Here is a 25,677-nt window from a genome sequence, read left to right as displayed (position 1 = left end):
AGGCTTGGGGAGGTGATCGACTTGTTCAAGTTAGCCGCAGAGCAGGAGCACCTGGCGCCCAGCCAAACTCAGAAAATTGTTGTGCGAATCCAGAGGGGAAATGTGAAATAGTCCCTCAAATTGTAAACGCCTGGGGTGGGAGAGTCCGTGCCTGGGGGGCGTGGTGAATGATGGATGGCCAGGAGGAGGGGTGCGGAGAGAAGCCGCTTCAGACATCCGGATGGCGGCGGTAGGATGGTTTTGCGGGCCGATCAGCGGGTGCGGGAGGCCCAGCGAGGCGCTGCATTGCCCGGTGGGCTGGGGTGCGGCTCGCCCCCTTTCCGCCCCACCCCCAGCCCCAACATCGCGGCCCCTTTAAGGGCGGACAGGGCGCCCTCTGGCGGCGGAGCGGCGCGCTCACGGCCGGAGCCGGAGCCGGATCCCGGAGCCGGAGCGGAGCGGAGCGGAGCCGGGGCGGAGCGGGCCGAACGGGCCGAGCCAGCAGCCGAGCTGGGGGCGCGGGCGGGCGGCATGTACCGGGCCCGGGCGGCGCGGGCGGGGCCGGAGCCCGGCAGCCCGGGGCGCTTTGGGATCCTCAGCACCGGGCAGCTCCGGGACCTGCTTCAGGATGAACCCAAGCTGGACCGGATCGTGCGGCTCAGCAGGAAGGTAGCGCGGGGGTCGCGGGTGGGGGGCGCGGGGAATGGGCCGCGGCCTGCCGGACCTGCCGAGCAACCAAAGGGCCGCACGGGCCGGGCCGCGGGGCCGCCGGTGGGCGCGGGAGCCTGGCACGTACGAGTGGGCTCCGCGGAGCCGCCCCCGGGGGAGGGGGCGCCCAGAGCCGGCCTGGGGCGGGTGGGGCGCCAGAGACCCGGGGAGGCGCCTATGCACCCCCGGGATGGCCGCGAGGCGTGTCCTACAGCGGATGCTCCAGGGAGGTGTGTTCTGGGGGGCAGGGGTGGTTGTGTTGTGGGGGGCCTTGGCTCGCACACCCACGTTCTGTAGGGCCAGAAAGGGGAGGCGCCTTCCATCGGGAGAACTAGGGGCCTGTTTAACACCTGGGAGGACCGATGAGGGAGCGCCCGCATCTTGAGGGTGCAGGAGGAGGCTTTGTGTCTTTCTTTGGGTAGGGGTACTGAAAGCTGAGGTGTATATTCCATAGGCCACCATAAGAGAAAGTTGTATATTCACAGGCGATAGGCCGGGGCTGGTTGGCTGTGGGGGGCAGAAAGGGAAAGTGTGTTGGAGGGAGGCAGGCAGGAGGGGCATATGCATCCTATAGGGGACAGATGGAGGGTAGTGTGTTCTCTAGGGGCAGGGAGGGGAGGCTGGGCACTCCTGGAAACAAGGAAAAAGCATTCTCCAGAGCCAGGAAAGAAAGGGGCTCTGCTTTCTGTAAGAGAAGGAAAGCTGGGAGGTGCTAGAGAATCTGGGAGGGAAAGGGGGTGTGTATTCCTTGGGGGTGTGGGATTCCACTGGAGGGCAGAAGGACAGGTGTGAGGGGAAGACCGGGTGGCTTGAGGGGGTACTATGCAGGGCCAGGGTGAAGACCACTCTGGAGAGTCCGAGCCGGGGTGGGAGTGTTTTTAGCACAAACACCTGAGGAGGAGGCAGACAAAGGCCTGGAATGAGAGGGAAGCTGCCCATGCATGGAAAATGGGACAGAGGAGGGAGGGGGACTCCTCAGGGACCTGGGCAGACATATTAATTGAAAAATTAAAAATTAACTAACATTTGTAGAGGCCTTCATAGTTTTCCTCTCTTCGGTCTCACCACAGCCCTATAAGGTAGTGGTTTTTAGCTTACTTTGTAGAGGAGGAAACTGAGGCCCAGAGAGGAAGCTCAAGGCAAAGCTCCGTCTGGGCCTCTTGCAGTCCCTCCACCTGTTGGCTCCCCATCCTGAGATTGGGGTGCTTTCAGCTTGACCCTGGGCACTGCTGCTCAGGGTGGCAGAAGGTGGCAGACTCCCTGAGTGCACCTCTTGGCTCTTCTCTGGCGACAGTTCCAGGGCCTGCAGCTGGAGCGCGAGGCATGCCTGGCCTCCAACTACGCGCTAGCCAAGGAGAACCTGGCGTTGCGGCCCCGCCTCGAGATGGGCCGGGCAGCCCTGGCCATCAAGTACCAGGAACTTCGAGAGGTGGCTGAGAGCTGTGCGGACAAGCTGCAGCGACTGGGTGAGGGGACAGTTGGGAGAACTGCCCGGGAGGGTGGCAGTTGGCTATCTGGCTGGTTGGCCTTGGGAAGTGCTAGGCTCTGAAAGGTGGGACTTGGGCAGACCTATTCCCCAGGCAAGTTTGAGGGGTGCTACTCCTGGAAAACTAAGTTGGGGAAGTGAACAGTTGGTGAGCAGAGCTGGGTTGTAGAGGCCAGATGGGGGCCCTGGCTGTGGGAGAAAAGGGGGCCCAATATCCAAGGGCCTGGGGTACCCTAGGAGACAAAGCCCCTGCTCCCTCTTTTGCACTAAAACTGGGGGCAGAACCTTGGGGGAAGGTGCACAAACTGATCCCAAGGACATTGTACAGATGAGGAAACGGAGAAACGTAAACACAGAATCACACACAGGGTCAGTGAGAGTCAGGACTGGGCCCTGGGATTGGCCTATCTGTCCTGGGTGACAGGCCCTAAGGGCAGGGGCCATTCACTCTGTCCCTCTGTGGCCCTCAGAGGAGAGCATGCATCGCTGGAGCCCCCACTGTGCACTGGGCTGGCTGCAGGCTGAGCTGGAAGAGGCTGAGCAGGAGGCTGAGGTGAGGGGGGGGAGGCTGGGCCTGGGGACAGGAGAGAGACCCATTCTATCATTCCCCCCCACTTCATTCTTACATTGTAGGCTTGAGAGCCCCTTCTCCAGGAAGTCTGTCCTAAGTGCCAGGCCCCCAGTAGAGCCCCCTGTGAATGTCTCAGGGCAGAGTAGGCTGGGTCTAAAGAGGAGCTGGCACAGACTTCTCCGTGCTGGGCTGGGAATACAGTGCTCAGTGAGTTAATGGAGGCGGGTTAGGAGGGGGCCTGGCCCTGGCTTTGATGGGCAGCACCTAAGTCTACCTAAGTGGGTCCCCATCTCTGATCCTGCCTCATCTCTGACCCAGCGGATCTGGTGATAGTAAGGAAATAGAGGCTTGAGAGTAGAGGACATTTGTCTACAGTCAGAGGCACACCAGGCTGGAACTCAGGTGGCTCTGTCCCCCAGCTGTGGTCACCATTAGAAGGGATTGGGGGGGGGGGGGGGAAGGGATAGAGGCAGTCCACAGTCTTGGTCATGCTCCTCCCAAACTGTGCCTTCCTCCCGTCCCAGGAGCACATGGAGCAGCTGCTGCTGGGGGAGCAGAGCCTGGAGGCTTTCTTGCCCGCTTTCCAGCGAGGCCGTGCCCTGGCCCACCTGAGGCGGACCCAGGCTGAGAAGCTGCAGGAGCTGCTGCGGCGCCGGGAGCGGTCTGCCCAGCCAGCACCCACTGCTGCTGCGGATCCCCCCAAACCTTTCCCCGCTGCAGCTGTCCTGCCCACCGGGGCTGGCCGGGGGCCACCAGCAGTGCCCCGAAGCCTGCCCCCCTTGGACTCCCGCCCAGTGCCCCCGCTGAAGGGCTCCCCCGGGTGCCCCCTTGGCCCAGCACCTCTGCTGAGCCCTCGGCCCTCGCAGCCAGAGCCCCCTCACCGGTAGGATCCAGGGTATGGCTCCCCAATGGGGGGCCCAGACAAAGTTGATGCGTGGCTCCTCCTCCTCCCCCACTGCCTGGGTGGGGGGAGGGGCAGGCCCCTCCCCTTGGCCTCAGGCAGGCCCTGGCCCTGGAGGCTAAGCTGGGGAGGAGGGTCACCTGGAAGATGCCCAGAGAGAGGGCTGGGGGTGGGTGGGCAGGGTGTTAAGCCTCTGGCATTGAGGAAACTGCCTTTTTTTTGTCCCTGGCTGAGACCTCCCAGGTGATGGGCAAGACCCAGTGAAAGAACTTGACTCATGGCAACCTAGGAAGGTGCCCGCTCTCCCCAAGGCCCTGCCTTGGGGGCCTATCACACCCTGCCACTCCACTGGGCTGGCACAATCAATGCCAAGGCTGATAGGAGTGTTTTCCATCATGTACTGAGCCTACCTTTCTCCCAGTCCTGGGGCCCACCACCTAGGAGCCAGGTGGTCAGGTCCCAGATGCAGGGTCAAGGAAACCATGGCCCTGGGGCCCCACTCATGCTCCAGACACTGGGGCAAGGTAGGCCAGGGGCTTCTGACCTGCACAGGTGAGAGTGGGCCATCCCCAGGAAAGACCATTCTGTATTTTTCTGTCCCGTCTCCTTAGAATGGAACCTTTTTGAGGGCAGGTCCTTGTCTTTGTATGTTCTGTCCCCAGCCCCGCTTCCCAGGGGCCGTCAATAAATGTGATGATGAGGATGACGATGCTGCCCGACTCCTCTCTGCTCCCTCAACCAGCCACTCTGCTGTTGCAGCCTCTACATGTCAGCTCCTGCGCTTGCTATTCTTGAGATGCCCTTCCTTCCTCTCTGCCCATCCAAAGCCCGCCTGTCCTTCAGGTCCAGCACTGCTCCTGCCTCTTCCATGAAGCCTTCTCTGGTTATCACTCTGTGGGAGACTTTCCTAACTCTTAACTTCCCGGCACTTTTGGCCAGAAGCACATTCTACTTCTTCACTGTTCTCCAATTGCCTCACCTCCCAATTTCTTTTGGGTCATCTGTAAGCCCAATCAAGATAGTACCTGCTTCTTCTCTGGCCTGCCAAATGGTCACCGCCAGAGTGATGGAGGGGGCTATATAGTGCTGAAGGTTATCTGTCTTCAGCTAAGGTGAATACTAGGTGGCTGGCTTGTCTGATGTGTGTGAGACAAGAAGATGGGAAAGCAGCCCTAGCCAGTTTGGCTTAGTGGATAGAGTGTTGGCCTGAGAACGGAAGGGTCCCAGTTTGATTCCGGTCAAGGGCACATGTCTCAGTTGCAGGCTCCTCCCTGGCCCAGGCCCTGGTCAGGGCACATGCTGGAGGTAACAAATCGATGTGTTTCTCTCTTTCCCTCTCTTCTACTCTCTCTAAAATCAATGGAAAAATATCCTCAGGTGAGGATTAAAAAATAAATAAAGAAGATGGGAAAGCAGAAACATGCCCCGAATCAGCTTAGGTCAAGTCTGATGAGATGAAGTTGGGCAGGGAGGCATGGATGGCCTTACAAATAAGAGGGGACAGTCAGTGCTGTAGAAGCCAATGTAATCTTGGTACATGTTAATGGGAATAAACCATCTAGAAAGAGGGAAGGGTTGGGTTGGCTCAACTTTTCACTGAAATCTTACACTCTAAGAGGGATCTCCAAAACAGCACATTTGGAGTAATAACAATAAGAAAGAGGATTGAGACTAAGTCCTATGTGAAACAATTGAGGGATCCATGTAGGGCCAGAGGTCAGAACCTAGACCAGTGGTCAGCAAACTCATTAGTCAACAGAGCCAAATAACAACAGTACAATGATTGAAATTTGAGAGCCAAATTTTTTAAACTTCTTCTAACGCCACTTCTTCAAAATAGACTCGCCTAGGCCGTGGTATTTTGTGGAAGAGCCACACTGAAGGGCCCAAAGAGCCGCATGTGGCTTGCGAGCCGCAGTTTGCCGGCCACTGGCCTAGACCAATGGGCGGAAACCACAAGGAGCCAGATTTTGGTTCATTATGAGGCTCTTAGGTTAGGGCTACTATTGGAGGTAGGTGGTCCCCTTCTCTCAAATTTTGTGAACAGCACCTGAGTGACTGCTTAATCTTTAGAGATGAAGGCAATAGTTGGGAGGGACTGGCCCATTGAACTTTTGAGAGTCCTTCAGGCCCAGACAGACTTATCACATAGGGCAGTGATGGCGAACCTATGACACGCGTAGCCATTTCTGAAACATTTGCTGCTCCTGAGGATGAAACATTTGCGAAATAATGTTTTTTCCTCAAAGTGACACACTACCCGAGTTATGCTCAGTTTTTTGGCGAAGTCTGACACACCAAGCTCAGAAGGTTGCCCATCACTGACATAGGGGCAGGGTCAAAGGAAGCACTACTAGTGCCCACTTGAGACCCTTCGTCCATATTGGCCTTGGTTCTACTCTCCTGTTAGCACTTGAGCTGCTGGAGGCTGAGGGACACCAAAACATCTCTGCCTGAGAGGACAATAGACAGAACAGCTCTGGAAAACCTAAATGCTAAGCACAACTTGGGGCAGGCTGGGCCCTTCTTGCCCTCATCTCCCATTCTGGATTCATGCTTATAGGCAGTTTGTAAGTAAAAGGAGAAAGGCGGCTAAGGTAGGCATGTCTGAGCCTTCCTCCACTATCATGAATTGAGGAGCAGCCTCATAAAAGCAGAGTTCAGCCTCCCCTCCCCAGGGCAAGAAAGAAGAGAAAGGAACGACCCAAGCAACGGAGGGACAGGAAGGGGAGAAAGAAGTGTTTCCATGGAACTGTGTGGGTCCTTCAAAAGTCCTCACCTACATCGGAGCTCAGACTGTTTTGGAGGGGGTAGAGACTGAGGTCCCTTAGTGTTCAGCTCCAGCCTGAAAAAGACCAAGGTAGATGGGTACAGATATCACCAGAGTGGAGTGGGCCTGGTTTTGGGCCATGGGAAAGGGTTAGAATTGGATGGTTAATAAACTGCATTAATTCCCTTGCTGGAAAATACATGGAATGTTCTGGAATGTTGCAGGCAGGGCTCTCTTTCTGTTTGAAACCCTCTGGAACTTTGTTCCCAGGTTCTGGGGCTCCAGGGAATATTCCTGACTATAATCCTCTGTGTGAGAGAGAACAAACAAGGGTCTACATCAAGGAACCCATGAGTAAGGAACCACCTATTATAGACCACCAGAGCTTTTACAAACCAAAAGCAAAAAGTGGTCCAAATAACAAAACTCCCATCCCTTTTTGATAAAAACAGAGTTCCTACCACTCAAGAAAGTCTGTTATTTGCACCTCCTTGTTTAGTTATCACTAGGTTCTGCATGTTTCCTTAAGCTTCTCCCCTTGATTTCCAAATACAAAACATAACATTAAATGTGTTTTGTTTGTTGCCAATCAAGGATTACTGACCTAAGCAGGCCTGAACCAGAGTAGACTCAACTCTTTACCACTGAATCATGTGATCACTGCAAAACCACAGCTAGGAACTTGCCCCTCACCTCCAAGGTTAGAGAATCCAATGGTTTCCAAGAGACCAAGGTGGATTAGCTGTGGGTTTATCTCAATTTATATAAAGATTGTACACAAAAGACTGAGTGTAGGAATTGGGGTTATAGTACTCTGCAGAGGGAGGAACTCTGGCTTTGTTTAGGACCTTACCACTGCTGTAGACCTCTTCAAAGATTCTTCCTGTCCCACATGAAAATAAGATTTACACTCTGCCTCCCCGCATAAAGTGTAAGCTCTTACATATGATGTAAACTCAAATGCCTGTAGGGGCCAGGAAAATCACAGAGGTGCAAAGCAGTTCATTCCCACAAAGAAATACACCCTCACCCATTTTTTCTGGAAATGTAGTCCTTTTAAAAAATTTCTCCTCTTGATATGGGATAGAGAGATATTTCTCTACTGTGGGCAAAATGGTGCAAGTATCAAGGTCTTGTATACTTTCCCTCTGATGGTGGGAGTGCAGTGAAATGTAGAGAAATATCTTATCTAAAAGGCAGATGTCAGCTTCTCCCGGCACTAAAGTGGGTATCTGAGCTCAATTGTGGCATAATTTCTCATTTTTTTGAGAGAAGTCAAAAATCTAGATTTTCATGCAAAGTCCCCTCAGTTATGAATGTTGGCTAAAGTTATTTTAAGACACTGTACCAGCCACAGCCAAACACTGTGTGAACCATGAATCTTGGTCTGTTCTTGGTCATTCTGAAACAGGCCTTCTTTTGTCTAGTGGCAGTCCCCTCCAGAACTGAAAATATGAACGCTGATGAAGCAAAGGCAGGATGGGAGGGCCAACTTACCTCAAGACTAGTGAGTGTCAGGACCTCAGGTTCAGACAGCCTTAAGAGAGTGACATGAGGGCTGATGCATAGTGACACTATGACTTCACAACACATGGTGAACTCTGCACTGGCTTCTTGGGGATGAGTGCACTGAGTGTTCTAGCATATGCAAGTTCATGAAGTCCAAACTCAGGTCCTTAACACAGAGGGACCCTCAGTTGCTCTGCTCAACCCTATGGCTGCCAGAGCTACAAGCAGGGCCTGAGGGCAGGCAAGGCAAGCCTTCTCCTATGATCTTGACCATAGTCGGGTGGCAGTGTGTGACCTCATCAAAGGGCAGAGGAACTGAGAGGAGGCAAAGGCCAGGAGAGAGCCCACTTTTCTAATGCGCTGAATTCAAGAGAGAGTGAATTGAAGTAGCACCACCACTTACCAGTTGTCCCTTCTCTCAGCCTCTCTTGAGATCTGGTGACCTTCCAGGAAGCCCAAAGGTCTAAGACATAGCCTCCTACCCTCACTATTTTCCAAAAAGGGATTGTGATGGCCACTCATTTGGGCTCCACCTTTGGTGCCTCAGCCTCAGGCTATTACACACACACACACACACACAACCGATACATATGATTTTATATATATGTGGAGTCAATAATGACCAAATGGACAACTCATTGGCTTTAGCTGGGCTATTCTTATATATTTTGGCTCATGCTAGAACCATTATAGTAGACAAGGTATATCCTGTGAACCAAATGCTTAGAACCTCAGAAGGAAGAAACCCTACTCTCTCAGCACTGGGATTTCACCCAACAATAAATAAAGGGCAACAGAGGGAAAAGCAGTTTGGCTTAGGGCAGTGGTCGGCAAACTCATTAGTCAACAGAGCCAAATATCAACAGTACGACTGAAATTTCTTTTGAGAGCCAAATTTTTTAAACTTAAACTTCTTCTAACGCCACTTCTTCAAAATAGACTCGCCCAGGCCGTGGTATTTTGTGGAAGAGCCACACTCAAGGGGCCAAAGAGCCGCATATGGCTCGCGAGCCGCAGTTTGCCAACCACAGGCTTAGGGGAAATAAAGTCCTGATCAAGTCCAAAGACAATTGCCTAGACATGTACACCTTTGATCCTGTCTTGTCTGAGTCTCCCCATTTAGGAACTGTGTGTGCTGCTCAATCAACTTTGCACTACACTTGCAACCTCATCCCCACCCCAATAAGCGTAGCCTGGGACAAGCTGGGCCCCTCTTGTCCATTTCCAGTCAAAAATGGACTAAAGTTGAGCATGTCTGAGCCTTCCTCTACTATCAGGAATTGGGGAACAGTGCCTAGAAGGCAGCTAATGTCCTCAGCCTGGTTCAGCCTCTTCTCCCCAGGATAGGAAGGGAGAAATGTTACAATGGGGACAAGGTAACATTGGAGGGGGCCCTCAAAAAGCCTCCCACACATCTCTCTTTCCATGAAAAGCCCAGACTCCGTTTAGGGAGGGTAGGGAGTGGGGTCTTACAGAGTTCAAACCTGGCCTAAAAAACCCTGAGGCAAGCAGAATGGCACTCCAGTACTTCACCAGTTCTAGGCCTAAGGAGAAACTGAGTTAGATGGTTAATAAATGTTATTGACTACCCTGCGTGAAATATATATTCTGGAATGTTCCAGAAGTTTCACATTGCCTGGACACCATCCCCACACACATACCTGAAACCTCCTTGAGCTTTTTATCTATTTCCATGTTCAGGGGCCCCAGGAAATGTTCTTGATTGTGATCTTCACAGAAAGAAAACAAACTTGAAAGGTCTATGTCAAGGAGCCCATGCAAAAGGTCCCAGCTATTACAGACCACTAGTGCTTTTACACACAAGACCCAAAAGAACTCCAACTCCTTCTGATAGAATCTTGCCCAAAGGACACTGTTATGCACCAACTCCTTGGTCGAGAATCACTAGTTTCTGCATATTTTACTAAGCTTCACTTATTGTAGTTTATATTTCAAAAAGAATACTCAGCTGGCACCATTTTGGGGCTCAGCCCACCTGGTTTTCCAGATGACCTAATAAATTCATAATTCTTTACCAAAAAAAGAGAAAAGAACACTCTCCCTCTTGTTTTTCAAGTATGAAACATAATAACATTAAATGTTCTTTTTCGAAGTACATATGCCCCACCCCCAAATCAAAGCTCACTGAGCACAGTGGGCCTGAATCAGGGTGGGCTCAAATCTTTACTATTGAACCGTGTGGTCACTGCAAAGCCATGATTAAGGGCTTGTCCCTGACATCTAAGGCTAGAGAGAATCGAAGAGACCAAGTTGAACTAGCTATGGTTTTATCCCAATTTATACAAGGATTTCACACAAGAATGTGAATGCAGGAATTGGTATTACTATACTAAAGCACCTCTGGCTTTGTTTAGACTCTAGACTTAGGCCTGTACCCTTGTGGAAGATCTCTTGCAAAGGTTTTCCTATCCCACAGCTTTACACTCAGCCCCACTGCACAAATCTTTGAGCACTGACAATCTCACAGCCACGCACTCCCCATGTGCAGGGACTCAGGGGTAAGAGAGCCTGACTACTACTTCTCTAGTCAAGTGATGACTGACCAATGGCTGAGCACAAATTAGAAACAGAAAAAAGCCTCAAGCAGTTCTAAACAAGGGGTTTCCACCACAGGCCTCCTGATCCTCAGTAGTCCCACCACCTCCGAACTCCAAAAATTCCCCACAGCCTCAAGCAACCATGTTTCCAGTTGGCTTGTACCACCTGCAATAAACCCTCAAGATAAACAGGATGGGCCACACTCAGAGGAGCTCAATTTCTGGGAGAGGACTGGCTGCATTGTTAGGGGTGGGGCTAGCTGGTAAAGGGATAACCAGGTGACAGGTACACTATCCCAAGGATAAACCTGACTCTACTAGCATGTTTTAACCATGGAGCCCATTAGAACTATGGACAATAAAAGTGTGACAAACCTCAAGAGAGCAAATGGTTTGCTCTCTGCCGTCACGTCCACAGAGTAACTTCTTCAAGGTCATATAAGTATGGGCACAGGAACGCTCATTCTTTACGCTCGATGACCTTGCTTTTCCGGACTCCCCCATGCCAACAGCAGAAAGGGGAGAGGGGTCTGGGGCTGACCACAGCAAGGTTTCTATATATCGCATTTTTAGCCTATATCAGGTCTCACCTGTGGCTTGGGGAACTCACAGAAAGACAAGGTTGCACACCTCAGAAATTTTCTTTTGGCAGCTAACAATGGGTCACATTGCACGTTTCAAGGTTACAGAGCTCCACAGCACAAACATGGGGGCAGGAGCAGACATTTCTTTGCTCAGAGCTTGACAATAAAGCCAGAGCCCAGTGTTCCAGAAGCTGACATCAGGAAGGCAACCTCTGGAAGCAGGCACCCGAGGGACTAACAGAAAACTCTTCACTCAGGCTTTCAGGGCTGTTCGTGTTGGGATCTCCTTCTTGGGCATCGACAAGCCTCCTTTTTCTGGACCGCAGGGCGAGCATGTGCATGCAGGTCAAAGGCTAAGCTGGGCGAGTGGGGAAGCGAAAGGGGAGAGCGGTTCCTTCGGACCCCAGCAGAGGTAGACTGTGGAAAGCGAAGGGTTCAGGACAGGAAAGGCCATTTTCTGGGGGTGTGGCTGGGGGGGGGGGCTGCTCCCCTTCCCTTCTCTCTCGACTAAGAACGAATGCCTATGACGATGAAGATTGTGAGGAGAAGGACGACTAACGTTGTGTCTCGGATCTCGTCCCAGCGGAAGCCCTTCTTAGCCCGATCCTCCTGCTGCTTGCGAAGGGCCTCTCGCCGGGCCCTGAGGCGGCGCTCACGCTCCAGCTGTTCCCCGTAGTGCGCCTGGTAGAAGGCGTCAAAGTTGAACATAGTGCGGTTGGCGCCCGGCGCGGCCTGACCAGAACTGGAGGTACGAGAGGCGGGCGAAGGGGTGCGGGCCGAGCCGGAGTCCGCTGAGGGCGTCGTGGAGGGACGGACGCCAGGTCCGCGCAGGTCCATGTCGCTGAGCAGGCCGCGGTCATACTTGCGGCGCAGAGTGGCACTGCCCAGCACCACGTAAGCCTGGGAGATACGCGTGAAGCGCTCGGCAGCCTCGGCGCTCCCGGAGTTGCGGTCCGGGTGGTAGAGGAAGCTTTGCCGGTAGTAGGCGGCCTTGATTTGCGCCTGCGTGGCCGTGGGGGGGACGCCGAGCAGCTCGTACAGCGCCGTGCGCGAGTACGGGCCGTCGCCCCGGGAGTAAGTCCTCGCTTCTACGCCCAGGCATGACACCCGACTTTGCGGAGGCCCCCGACCCTGCCACAAGCTCCACAGAAACAACCGCGGCCACCTCAGATCCTGTCTTGCTGCCATCTTACATGGGTCTGGAGGGCGGGGCAAAGGTTAACTGGCCAATGGGAGGCGGGCGTTGTTCGCAGAGCGTCAGCCTTGTGGCCAATCGAGTAGAAAAGAAGGCGGGGAGAGGAGTGGAGCATGCGTATTACGAGGCAGGCGCGGCGCTGATGCTATAAAAGCCGGACTCGGGAGCCCCCGGCAGCGGTCGTGTGGTCGAGGCGTGGATATGGCGTGTCGCGGGCGCCGGCCGGAGCACGGTGGACCCCCAGAGCTGGTGAGTCCTGTGGCCCTCGGGCACCCTTCTGTCTGAAAGAACCTCAGCGTCTTGATTTCTTCCTCAACTACCCTTTTCTCTTTCTCTTTTCCCGCAGTTTTACGACAAGAATGAAGCCCAGAAATACATGCGCAAGTAAGGGAGCCTGGATGTTGCGCGGCGTCGGGGGTGGGAACCCGCAAGTTGCCCACATTTGGGGCATTGCTTGGAAAGCATGAAGAATTTGGGGCGGTTGGGTTGGGAGGAAGGCACCTGGGTTGATTCCATTTTTTTTTTACACTGGCAAAGGCAACTTTAGTTAAATCTCTGAACCACCTGGGCCTCAGTTACATCAGCATTAATATGGAGTGATCATATTTTTATCTGGGCTTTCAGTTTATTGTGACCGCTTGTTTTAAACATGTGGTAAAATAGGCAGGAGGCAGTGGATATGTATAAGTGGTTAATGCTCTTGGGGGGAAGAAAATGTTCATAAATGTTTACTGTGTGCCCCTATTTGTATAATCTCACTAGACCCTCTTGACAACTGTTGGTGTAGCTTCTGAATTTCATAGAGGGTAGTTATTTCTGTAACTAGGTGAAGGCTAGAACAGACTTGCAGACTTTTTGATCAACCACTCTGTAGAAAATTCTACAGATACTTGATCTTGGGAAAGCCAGATATATTATAGACCTATTTTGTGCTACGGTAACCAGTAGCCATCAGTGTCTGAATTACTTAGCATGAAGAAAATGTAACATACTTTATTGATCATTTTTATGCTGATTACATGTTGAAATAATTTGAGCATATTGGGTTAAAAATTATTAGGTACATTGGATTTGGTTAACTATTAGTTAATTTTACATATTTAATTTCATTTTAACTGTGGCCACTGGAAAGTCATGTGGCTTGCATTATGTTTCTCCTGGACAGCACTGCTGTAGATTTTTGTTGTGCATTCTTTCTTTTTTTTAAAAAAATATATTTTATTTTATTATTTATTTTTAAAAAATATATATTTTATTGATTTTTACAGGGAGGAAGGGAGAGGGATAGAGAGCTAGAAACATCAGTGAGAGAGAAACATCGACCAGCTGCCTCCTGCACACCCCCTACTGGGGATGTGCCCGCAACCAAGGTATATGCCCTTGACCGGAATCAAACCTGGGACCTTCCAGTCCGCAGGCCGACGCTCTATCCACTGAGCCAAACCGGTTTCGGATTTAAATATATTTTAATGATTTTTTTACGGAGCGGGAGGGAGAGGACTAGAGAGCTAGAAACGTCATTGAGAGAGAAACATCGATCAGCTGCCTCCTGCACACCCCCTACTGGGTATATGCCTGCAACCAAGTTACATGCCCTTGATCGGAATGGAACTGGGACCCTTCAGCCCGCAGGCCGACGCTCTATCCACTGAGCCAAACTGGTTAGGGCTTGTTGTGCATTCTTGATCCTTATATCTGAGAGTCATATATGGTGGGTAATTCTTCCAGAAAACTTGTTCTCTTTTTTTGTTTTATTTAATTTTTTTTAATTGATTTTAGAGAGGAAGGGAGAAAGATAGAACATCAATGATGAGAGAGAATCATTGATCGGCCACCTCCTGCATGCCCACCACTGGGGATCAAGCCTGCAACCCAGGCATGTGCCCTGATGGGAATTGAACCCATGACCTCCTGATTCATAGGTTGATGCTCAACCACTGAGTCATGCCAGCCGAGCCAGAAAACTTGTTCTTAAGTAATACTACATCAAAGCCTGATAGATTGGAAAATACCCAATGGTTGGCCATTAGTTAAGTGATTTGTTCCCTTTAGCTTTGCATCAGGTGCAGTTATAATTTGTGTCACAACAAAATAACATGTCACTGTTATTGGGGTTACTTTTAAATAACTGTAATTGAGCCCTGGCCAGTTTGGCTCAGTGGATGGAGCGTTGGCCTACAGACTGCAGGGTCCCAGGTTCGATTCCCAGTCAGGGCACATGCCTGGGTTGCGGGCTCAATCCCCATGGGGTGTGCAGGAGGCAGCCAATCGATGATTCTCTCTCATCATTGATATTTCTATCTCTCTCCCCTTCTCCCTTCCTCTCTGAAATCAGTAAAAAAAGTATATTAAATAGTTGTAGTTGAGTTGATTGACCAGGAAAGAGCACCTTGTTCTTTTTTCCTAGAAGTTCTTGGTGTTTTCTTTTGGTCTGGGTACAGTTTTAGCTCAGAACCTTACCACTTGTTGGTGTTTCTGCCTTTCTAGCTCTAGAATGATTGATGTGCAGACCAAAATGACTGGGCGAGCATTGGAGCTCCTTGATCTGCCTGATGAGAAGCCCTGTTTCCTGTTGGATATTGGGTGAGATCCTGGGCCCAGTCAGATTCCCCAGGTTGTGGGGCATCTTTGCTTCTCACACTGTTGAGTCCCTGTTTGATTGTATCTTCCAGCTGTGGTACTGGGCTGAGTGGAGATTATCTCTCTGATGAGGGGCACTATTGGGTGGGCATCGACATCAGCCTTGCCATGCTGGGTAAGTATGTTCTATTTAGCACTGGAGTGGACTACCCTCATGAGTATGGAGCAGCTATGATATTGTCTGTTTCCCTCACTTACTCTCTGCGATGCAGATGCAGCTTTGGACCGAGAAGCACAAGGAGACCTACTTCTGGGGGACATGGGCCAGGGCATTCCCTTCAAACCGGGCTCCTTTGATGGTTGTATCAGGTAAGAGTCTTCATGCTTTGCTCTTCGTTTGCAGACCACTGCTTCCCATACCTGGCTGTGCAGCAGAGTCACATGGGAAACTGAAAATTATATATCCTATGGGATTTTTAGGTTAATAAGGTCAGAGCAAGGCCCCCAAATAGGTATTTTTTGTATTTCAAAACTATCTACTGTGATTCTCTTGCACTGCCAAAGGTTCAGGCACCTCTGGTATAGTTTCTCTGTCTGCTTTGAGTGTGTGTGGTAGGAGAGGGGTAGTCTTCTAGGCCACTAGGAACCATCTTGGGAGGCCTAGTGGCCATCTTGGGGGGCTTGACGGCCATCTTGGAGGCTTGGCAGCCATGTTGGGGGGCCTGGTGGCCATCTCGTTGCTTTTTTGAAGGACTCTGGTGGAGAGTTTCCTAGATTGCTCCAGTCTCGTCAGCATTTTAGGGCTCCTTTCTGGGTACCAGTCAAGTTTTGAATGTGTACATGGAACTTCAATAACGGATCTTAGACCATTGATGTTACTGTTAAAAGACATAAAGTTCTTTGTCTTATGTGGTGAGTTCTGTTTAGTATTTGGTGAGTGTTTTGTTGGTGGAGTGGAGGTAGGGAATAGGAGTGGAAGTCATAGTTTAACCATTAAGTGGGAGAGACCTGTGATGTATGTTGAGCAGTAAGGATCTGGGTGAATAAAAATTTGTACTGGAAGATTTTCTTCTAGGCTAAGGAATTAGCTTACATCTGGGAACAAGATTGAGGGAAAAAGACATTTCAAGGATAGCAATTGGTTTTTAGTAATGATTGGGTGAGATGTTCTAAGTTGTAGAAAACCAAAGGCCAGAGATATGATATGTATGTTTTAGTAGTAAATAGCCATTTTTAGTTTGTTTTTAAGAGGTGAGATGGTATGGTGAGCTTTCCTTTAACGTTCGTTATATGTAAGATATTGTACAGCTAGCATGTCAAACTCAGAGGCCAACACGGGCCAAATGAACAAGGTTTAAGTTTATGTGGGCTGCAAAAAAAAAAAAAGCTTCAATTTTCATAGAAACGTAGGTTTATTTCAATAGAGACATGCTGAATACAAAGGGCTGAAATAAATGAGTAATCGTTAACATAAAATAATAGAACACTTTAATAAAAATTAATGTTTTTTCTTGAACATTAACTTACCAGAAATTGAATAACTGCACAAATAATAAGCATAACGCAAATAAACCTATTTTTCTTTAAAAAATTTTTTTAAAAAAATATTTTATTGATTTTTTACAGAGAGGAACGGAGAGGGGGAGAGAGCCAGAAACATTGATGAGAGAGAAACATCAATCAGCTGCCCCCTGCACACTCCCCACTGGGGATGTGCCCGCAACCAAGGTACATGCCCCTGACCGTAATTGAACCCGGGACCCTCGAGTCCACAGGCCGACGCTTTATTCACTGAGCCAAACCGGTGAGGGCTAAACCTATTTTTCTTGTTCTCTGAAAGCGAAATATTTCCTGTTGTGCACCATCAAACAAGTCAGTCCAAGACTAATGATGTGGCATTTGGCTGCTAAAATATTCACTGCTAGTATTAGTGGAGAGAAATGGTGCTCCTGTGTGTAAGGAGCGTAAGGGAAATGAATCCAACATGATTATAGTAATCAGTCATTAGCTAACATTGTAGTTCATTATTAATAACTAGAGGCCTGGTGCGTGCAATTCGTGCACTGGCGGGGTGAGGCGTCCCTCAGCCCGGCCTCCGTCCTCTCCCATTCTGGGAGCCCTCGGGGGATGTCCGACTGATGGCTTAGGCCTGCTCCCCCGGGGAGTGGGCCTAAGCTGTCAGTCGGACATCCTTAGCACATCCTTAGTGCTGCCACGGAGGTGAGAGAGGCTCCTGCCACCGCTGCTGCACTTGCCAGCTGTGAGCCAGGCTTCTGGCTGAGCGGTGCTCCCTCTGTGGGAGCGCACTGACCACCAGGGGGCAGCTCCTGTGTTGAACATCTGCCTCCTGGTGGTCTGTGCATGTCATAGTGACCAGCCGTTTCGCCGTTCGGTCGATTTGCATATTGGCCTTTTAATATGTAGGATTATGTATAATAGTATATTGTGAAAGTTAAGTTATGAAATTTTTACTAAAACGTATCTTACATACTGTTATATTGGCTGGGCTGCAAAAATATTCGTTGTGGGCGGCGAGTTTGACATGCTTGTTGTACAGGCTGCTGTGGAGTTTGGAAATAAAATAGTCCCTGTCATGGTTAATTAGCTGCTAAAAGACATGGACTGGTTAAACACAAGGCTGAGTGTGGGCTGTGCACTGGGGAGTCATGGGATCACCTGGATTGTGAAGAGAAAAGCACAGAAAAGCCCTGGCCGGTGGCTCAGTTGATGGGAATGTCCCGAACACCAAAAAGTGGCAGGTTTGATCCCCAGTTGTGATTCGGTCAGGTGGCAATCTATTGAAGTTGTTCCTCTCTCTCCCCTTTCCTCTTTCTAGAATCAAATAAAAAGAAAAAAAGAAAAGCTTTAAAAAGAGCACAGGAAAGCTTTGAGAAAGGATTGGGGGTAGGTCTTGAAGGGTGGGAGAAATTTGGAAAATCAAGGAGGGTTTCTGAGTGAAGGAATAGTGTGAGCAGAGGCATGGAAGTGGGTGGGGAAAGGAGTCTTGAGAGATAATGGGCATGAACGAGAGATTTCATGGAAGTTGAGATTGTATAGACTTGGGTCCTAGAAGATTTTTTGTTATTTTTGTTAATCCTCGATACATTTTTCCATTGATTTTTAGAGAGAGTGGGGGAGAGGGAGAGAGAGAGAGAGAAACATCTATGTGAGAGATACATCGGTTGGTGCATGGGCTGGCACTCTAATCACTGAGTCACATTGGCTAGGGCCTAGAAGGTGGATTTTTTTTAAAGTCCATCCTAAGAAGTTTGGGCTTTATTCAGTAGTTCTTTGTTTTAGGAAGATTATTTAGGAGACGAAGAAAGGAGAGATGGGTTGTTGAAACAATTGAGATGGTCATAAGTGCTGACCTAGGAGAGCGGTGGAGGAAAGTAAAAGCTTGGAGAGGCAGTGGGACAAATCAGCAGGGTTTGTTTGGGGTTCTGTGAATGGGTTGGGTGTTCACAGCACCGAGGAAGGGACTGCCAGAATGAAGGACATAGTAGCTGCTTGAAAATTTAAGTAGAAGGAACTGATTTTGGAAGAGAGTGAAAGAAAGAAAGGCTTTGTGAGTGCTGTAAAACATGTTTCCCTTGATTTTGGAGCAAGGGAGTGTGAAAGGGTAGGTGGCAGAGAGAGCCTTGATATGATGAGTAATTTTGAACTTGAGATACATGTAGAAAAAGGTTGAGAAACTGTTTCTTTGGACTGACTGCAAGGAAGTTAATGCCGACCTTCTGGATACCCTGTTTGGTCCAGTGTTGTAGAATAGTGACCTGGAGTGGACCTGCACGTGCCAAGAAAGGGAGTGGGCAGGAGGGTTTTACCTGGACATCAAGGATGTGTGGTGTATGAGTCCTGAAGAGGCAGGGGTGTGCTGGTCACTTTCCTGATGAGGTCCCTTTCTGTTTTAGCATTTCTGCTGTGCAGTGGCTCTGTAATGCTAACAAGAAGTCAGACATTCCTGCCAAGCGCCTGTACTGCTTTTTTTCTTCTCTTTATTCTGTGCTGGTGAGTATAAGATCTCCCCATCTGGGCTGGCCGCCTGTCCTCCCTTGCCCTGCAGGTAGAGTGATGAAGTAGAGGAGCCCCATGGCCGGCCTGTTGAGGTGGGACTGCATGGGAGGGCAGAACCTTATTGTGATCCTCAGCCTGAACAGAAAATTCAGTGGGCTAACACTCCCTAATGAAATGCAAAAGGTGCTGATGTCAAAATATGAGACAAATTAAAATTCCTGTGTCCACTGTGCTGAATTTTAATCAGAAGTTGGTTTGGGGACATAGACTTCACAGAATGAGGACAGGGACATCGTGTCCAGGACACACAAAGCATACCTTCCAGAGTGCCCACATCCTTCAACTCCCACCCCTTGCTCCTCCCACTGCTGATGCTCAGATGGGGAACAGGGTGGTGTTTGCCTCTCTGCTAAGATGCTCTTCCCTCGTATGTTTGAATGACCAGCTCCCCCATATATTCAGGTCTCTGCTCAAGTGTCTCTCTAAGAGAGGCCTTCCTTGAACCAAAAGTAAACTCATTAGTCTCTTGTCACTCATAATCCCTTTGTCTTCCTAAGTTATTTTTCTTTGGGCTCTTAATCACTACTATAGATTAGCTTGCTTCCTCTACTAAAATGTGAGCTCCAAAAGTCAGAGGAGAGGCTCTCTCTTTTGTTCATAGCTGTAACCTCAGCCCTAAGAACATGCCTTGCATATAATGGGAACTCAAATATCAGTGAATAAGGAAAGGAGTGTCTGGGTCCAGACCCCATGGATACTTGTAAGACAGTGAATGTTTCTGTTTCTTGCAGGTCCGTGGAGCCCGAGCTGTTCTGCAGATATACCCTGAGAACTCGGAGCAGGTGAGCCTCTTGGCTACTAGAGGTGCAGGGAAGGGGGAGGGGCCTAGAACAGGTAAACTGTTCTTATCCTGCTCCTCACTCACCTGCCCTCCTACTATGGGGAAGTGACAGAATAGGGTCTTCATGCTGGTTGGTGGGAAAAGGAGAGAAGGAGTATCTGAGAGTGGTTCCTGTGGCTCCTGATGACATATTTTATGATCTGATATCCCAAGGAGGAGTGGTGGGTGTGGAGTAGGGTTAATGTGATATATTAACTGATTTCCATAACCAAATATATAAATAGGGGTGGGGGGCTGAGAGAACATCAGCAGTTGACTGTTCTATGGAGTGTAATTCAATATGAAGGAGGAATGAGAAGGATGGAGTTACGGACTTGAAAGACAAGTTGTGAGCTGTCCCTGACTAATACCATGAATGAGTCTGCCCCCAGTATTGGCCATTCATTTCCTGAGATTTGAGTGGGTAGATGGATCCTTGGGCTAGAAAGTGAGAATTGCTTGTTCTGTAATTCCCTTGAGGGGGCTGTATGCCATGGCTGGGTCTAACCTGCACTTTCCTCTATGTGGCTTTTGGGGACTCAGAATTGGGAACAGTCTAATAAAGAAGACCTTTAGTTCTCCCAGGCACAGTTCATCCTGGAACCAGACTGACTTAAGAGGAGTGAGGGAAAGCAGTGTGCTCCCCCAGCTTCTCTATGATTCACCAATGTTCTCTCCTCAGTTGGAGCTAATTACGACCCAGGCCATCAGGGCTGGTTTCACTGGTGGTGTGGTGGTGGACTACCCCAACAGTGCCAAAGCAAAGAAGTGAGTGCTGCGGGCCAGTGTGCTGCTTGCACTGCTGGATAGAGGTTGGTGGTGTGGATCAGAGTAGTAGTGCAGGAGGCACTACTGGAAGGGAAGGTGAGGACTTGACTTACACTACAAGGCTTTATGACTCCTCGAACTTTTCTTGTTTTAGGTTCTACCTCTGTTTGTTTTCTGGGCCATCAACCTTTCTGCCAAAGGTGAGGGACTCTGAGTTTTCAGGTGTGTGTCTTTTGGGTTCCCTTCTTGTGAGGCTGGGCCTAGTACCTGTTGAAAGGGCTTAGGCTTGGTGGGTGCCCAGGCCTTTTGGGGTAGGGCAGATGGGTTTAGAGATCTCTAGGATGTTCTAAAAGCACTTTGGTTCCTACAGGGCCTACATGAAATTAAGGAAGAAGAGGAGGCAAAGGAATCCACATTCACTAACAAGAGGTAAAGCGAACTGTAGGTGAACCTGCCTAAGGTTCAGGGAGTTACTGCCGCTAGGTTTATTAGACACGGCAGAGGGAGCTGGAGGTGGCAAGACCACTCCATTTTTCCTCTGCTTTCACCAAGTTCCGGGTTCAGATGTGGCAGTGACACCAACATGGTAATAGAACCCGGAACCCCTTGTTCCAGTGCCTGCTACTGTTTTAGGCTGGGGTGTCTGTAAGCAGCCTTGCAGCCTTACTCTGCCTTTCCTCTTGCTGTGCCTGACAGGCTGTCCCCTCCTTCCCTAGGCTGCCTCCGTCATCCCCTCTTGGCCCCTGTGACTATCCCTTCTCCTGCATCCTCATCTTTACTCTCCTGGGCTATTTTCATCAGCTCACAGACATGCTACACAATTTCTCATGTCTACTAAGAGATTATCCCTTTACTTCTTAACAACTCTAAGCTACCACCCTATTTATTTGTTTCCCTTTATATCACAAAACTCCTCATATCTGCCTCTTCTTGCTTTCTCCCCTACCATTCTCTCAGTCCTCTTCTCTGGCTTATGCTTCTACCTCATCACAAATTGCTCTTGTCAAGGCCACCACCAACCTGTCTTGCCAAATGTATGGTCACTTCTGTTTTTTCCCTACTTTATCTTTTTTTTCATTAATCCTCACCCGAGGATATTTTCCATTGATTTTTAGAGAGAGTGGAAGGGAGGGAGAGGGGAGAAAGAGAGGGAGGGAGAGAGAGAAACATTGATGTGAGTCACATTGATTGGTTGCCTCTTCCACATAAGCCCTGCCCAGAGCTGGGGATAGAACATGCATCCCAGGTATGTGCCCTTGACTGGAAATGGAACCCTAAATGCTTTGGTGTGTGGGTCGACACTAATCACTGAGAACACTGGCCAGGGCCTTTATCCTTATCTTGCCTGCTCAATAGGACCTGACTCAATAAGACAGCCCATGACTGTCTTAACACCTTCCTTACTTGGCCTCCCACTCACTTAACCTTACTGGTTGTTCCTTCTCAGTCTACTCTGCTGGCCCCTCTTCTAGAGCAGCGGTCGCCAACCGGTGGTCTGTGGACCACTGGTGGTCCGTGAGGTCCGAAAGGTTGGCAACTGCTTTTCTAGAGCACACTGGGGCCCAACCTGGACCCCTTCTCTCTCTCCACCGCCTTAAACACCAACTACAGGTTTATAACTCCCAGATTTATATCCTTGGCCTCAATTCCACCTCTGATTTCCAACCGCCCATACCTAAACTTCCCACCCTATCCATACCTGAACTTGCCCCAGATGTCTCGAACAAAACAGAGCTCTTGGTTTTCACCCCCCAACTTCCTTTCTCCATTCTTTACCATTCTCACTTATTCTTATCTTCCTTACATCTCATAGCCAATCAATCCATCTGCAAGTCCTGCACCCCTCTTCTCAATGACTATCCCAATTTGAACCCTTTTCCCCACTCCCACCTGGTTTTAAGTCACCACCAGTCTTGCCTGGATTACTGAAAGCAGCTCCATGTGTCTCCTTGCTTTTAGTATTTGTTTCTTTCCATTTATTTTCTCAGCAGCAAGACTGATTCTTTCCCTTTTCTTTGTTAAAAAAAAAATCTTGCCATTTTTCTGTTCGTTATCTTTAGTTCAGTTCTTACCTTTCTTTATTTTCCTTAACACCTTTAACTGCTCTAGATCTTGGCTATTTGTATCCCCAACTAGAATGAAAACTTGGTGGAGACTGGTATTATGTGCCTGCCATCAGAAGAGTATCTTGTTAATTAAAGATATTCAATATTTGTTGAACACATAATTACAAGATAGTTCTGGTTGGTATGGGTGGAAGGTGTTAAGACTTTGAAGACATTTAAGAGGAAAAATGAGCAGAGAATTGAATGAGTTTAGAAGGCCCACCGGTAGTGAAAATCATGATTTGTGCTCTTTGTGTCTGTCACAGATTTATGCTGTCTGATTGCTTGTCCCTCAGTAGTTATCTCTCTTACCTTCCTTTCTCTGCCCATTCCCCACTTGCCCCCAGTGAGTGATCCCCTTTCCTGCTTCACAGAGGAAGTACAAGTTGTTTAACTCCTTCCATCCATCTTAGGATCCCTCTTGTCCTCACACTGGTGTTTACAGACTATATGTCCTAACTGTAAATTTGGATAAGTTTTGTGACCTGAATATCCATTTTTCTATTTTAAAATGGGGGATATTGCCACCCACTTGGGCAGTGTCTTGTGTAGAGAGCATGTTTGTTTAGGACTCAGCACAGTGCCTGGCACAGACCTTGTCTCCCCTAATTCTGCAGGCTCTTACTTTTCCCTTCCAAGTCCTCAGATTTGGGAAGGGAAGGAGAAGAGGCTCTTGCCTATTAGAAGTATTTTTGGGCTTCTCCCATTACTATCACTTCTCTCTAATCACATTCTGGCCACTTATAAATATGTGAGTTTAAAAGTTTTAAAAATCTTAGCCCTATGCCGAAACCGGTTTGGCTCAGTGTATAGAGCGTCGGCCTGCGGACTGAAAGGTCCCAGGTTCGATTCCGGTCAGGGGCATGTACCTTGGTTGCTGGCACGTCCCCAGTAGGGGGTGTGCAGGAGGCAGCTGATCGATGTTTTTCTCTCATTGATGTTTCTAGCTCTCTATCACTCTCCCTTCCTCTCTGTAAAAAATCAATAAAATATATTAAAAAAAAAAATCTTAGCCCTGGCCGGTGTTGCTCAGTGGTCAGAGTATTGACCTGCTCACCAAAGGGTCACAGGTTCTATTCCCAGTCAAGGGCATGTACCTTGGTTGCAGGCTCAATCCCCAGCCCTGGTTGGGGTGCATGTGGAAGGCCGCCAATGTGTGTGGCTCTCACATCAATGCTTCTCTCCCTCCCACCCACTTCCACTCTCTAAAAAATCAATGGAAAGAATATCCTTGGGTGAGGATTAACAAAACAGAAACTTTACCTAATTTATACATTTCTTTTGCATCAATATTGTTCCACTTGTGCATTCCTTAATTCTTGCTATCTGGCCTCCACCCTACCAGGAAATGGTGGTCACTTAATGGCAAGCATCCTTGCTTGGTTTGAGTTATGCTGGACACAGTGTGATCCCAACTGCCAGGTGGGAAAGTGGTTTGGGAGCCCAGGCTTTTTCCTTGTTCTCAGGGCCTCTTTTCCATGGGGCTGCAGGGGGTTTCTTTTCTCCTCAGCCAGGGCAAGAGGCCAAGATCAACCCTTGAGGGTGATTGTCAGGGCTGTCACCAGCTGGGCAGCCTTGTTTTCCTACTTCAAACATTTATTGCTGGGAGCCCCTACTTGATGGGGTATGCTGACCTCACCACCAGACTTGGGCCTTAAGTGGCAGCAGTGGGCATTGGGTCTCTGACTTTCTGTGGACATTGCTAGACTCTTGTGAACCAATCCTGGCCTAGGTTGCCCAAAAAGTAGCCTTGTCCCCTGCCTGCCTGCTCCATAAGCAGGATGTGTGCAGACCCAGTAATTGGTTACCTACTGCAAATATGCCTGCAAGTGAGTGGGGCCTTGCACCTCCTGCCCTCCTATATAAATTGCTTTTGACCCCAGTGGATGTTACCATGATGGAGGTGGTGGTGGAGGGGGGGGTTCAAAGATGCAACTTTTATTGTAGAACTAGAGGCCTGGTGCACAAAAATTTGTGCACTGGGAGTGGTGGGGCCTAAACCTGGCCTGTGCCCTCTTGCAGACTAGGAGCCCTTGGGGGATGTCCGACTGATGGCTTAGGCCCGCTCCCTGGCCTCCCTCTGCGGGAGGTGACCAGCAGGGCAATCGGGGGAATGGCGCCCACCAGTGAGTGGCACCTGCCTTGGCTGGCCTGGTGCTGCCCTCTGCCGACCGGTCTTCTGCCATTCGGTCAATTTGCATATTAGGCTTTTATTATATAGGATGGGCATCTAAGGCCCCTAACTCAAAGGAAGTTCACCGTTTTTTCCTGCCTGGATTAACTTGGGTGCCATTCAGGCTGTTCCATCCATCAGTTCACAGCTGTGTCTCCGGCACAGGGTCCCGTACAGGATTGCACGGAGAGGGGTGGTGAGGAAGACCCGGGAGTGGGTGCTGGAGAAGAAAGAGCGCCGTAGACGCCAGGGCAAGTGAGTACCTGGATCAGGGGTAGGGTGCTGTGGATAAAGGGAGGTCTTGACCAGTAAAGGCTCACCTACACTTGAGGGGTCCCAAAAGTACTTTGTTCTTTCTTCTGAAACTCTTCTATTCTTCCTGCCCATTATTTCTTCACAGGGAAGTCAGACCTGATACTCAGTACACCGGCCGCAAGCGCAAGCCCTACTTCTAAGCAGTTCGCTGCATTGAATGGTGGGACAGCTCGGGGTCCACACAATTGTGAGCTGTGCCATCCAGCTCAGGCACTTGCTTCTGGAAAGTTTTATATATTGAAGTATCTACTTCATCAGCTGACAAAATAGGGTCTAGATAAGTTCTAATAGCCCTGTCCAATGTGGCTCAGTGGTTAGAGCGTCGGCCTGTGCACCAAAGGGTCATGGGTTCGCTCCCCATCCCTGGTCGGGGTGTGTGCAGGAGGAAGCCAATTGATGTGTCTCTCTCACATCGATGTTTCTCCCTTCCTTCTATTCTCTCTGAAGAAGCAATGGAAAAAATATCCTCAGGTGAGGATTAACAACTGCAAAAAAGTTCTAATGCTATTTTCTTCTTTAAAGTTCTAATGGCATCTTATTTTGTTGTAAAAGTAATAAACCACTTTCTATGGAATTCT

General features: G+C 49.5%; 3 protein-coding genes across 4 annotated transcripts; 2 read left to right on the top strand and 1 right to left on the bottom strand.

Moving 5' to 3' along the window:
- Positions 1-510: 510 nt before the first annotated feature.
- VPS37D (VPS37D subunit of ESCRT-I) lies at positions 511-4,737 on the top strand (the record flags this gene model as incomplete). Of its 2 annotated transcripts, none has more annotated exons than XM_079759728.1 (4): positions 511-648; positions 1,982-2,153; positions 2,644-2,726; positions 3,269-4,737. In XM_079759728.1, 4 exons carry the CDS (start codon positions 511-513, stop codon positions 3,629-3,631), a joined length of 756 nt encoding a protein of 251 aa, XP_079615854.1. In that variant the 3' UTR covers positions 3,632-4,737. The 2 variants fall into 2 exon arrangements, with proteins under 2 accessions (XP_079615854.1, XP_079615855.1); XM_079759729.1 differs by having other exon boundaries at positions 3,239-4,737.
- Positions 4,738-8,578: 3,841 nt separating this feature from the next.
- DNAJC30 (DnaJ heat shock protein family (Hsp40) member C30) lies at positions 8,579-12,289 on the bottom strand. Its single transcript, XM_079785043.1, has one exon. The coding sequence runs from the start codon at positions 12,252-12,254 to the stop codon at positions 11,574-11,576; it is 681 nt and encodes a 226-aa protein (XP_079641169.1). The 5' UTR covers positions 12,255-12,289; the 3' UTR covers positions 8,579-11,573.
- A 102-nt stretch (positions 12,290-12,391) lies between these two features.
- BUD23 (BUD23 rRNA methyltransferase and ribosome maturation factor) lies at positions 12,392-25,667 on the top strand. The gene is made up of 12 exons (XM_079785067.1): positions 12,392-12,510; positions 12,608-12,645; positions 14,749-14,844; positions 14,934-15,016; positions 15,114-15,210; positions 18,756-18,852; positions 19,650-19,700; positions 20,421-20,506; positions 20,661-20,706; positions 20,877-20,935; positions 24,950-25,039; positions 25,185-25,667. The coding sequence occupies exons 1-12, from the start codon at positions 12,463-12,465 to the stop codon at positions 25,237-25,239; spliced, it is 846 nt and encodes a 281-aa protein (XP_079641193.1). The 5' UTR covers positions 12,392-12,462; the 3' UTR covers positions 25,240-25,667.
- The last annotated feature ends 10 nt before the right edge of the window (positions 25,668-25,677 follow it).

Source organism: Cnephaeus nilssonii, assembly GCF_951640355.1.
Source record: "Cnephaeus nilssonii genome assembly, chromosome: 2".
Taxonomy (NCBI): domain Eukaryota; kingdom Metazoa; phylum Chordata; class Mammalia; order Chiroptera; family Vespertilionidae; genus Cnephaeus; species Cnephaeus nilssonii.
This window is presented reverse-complemented; position numbering and strand designations above follow the sequence as displayed.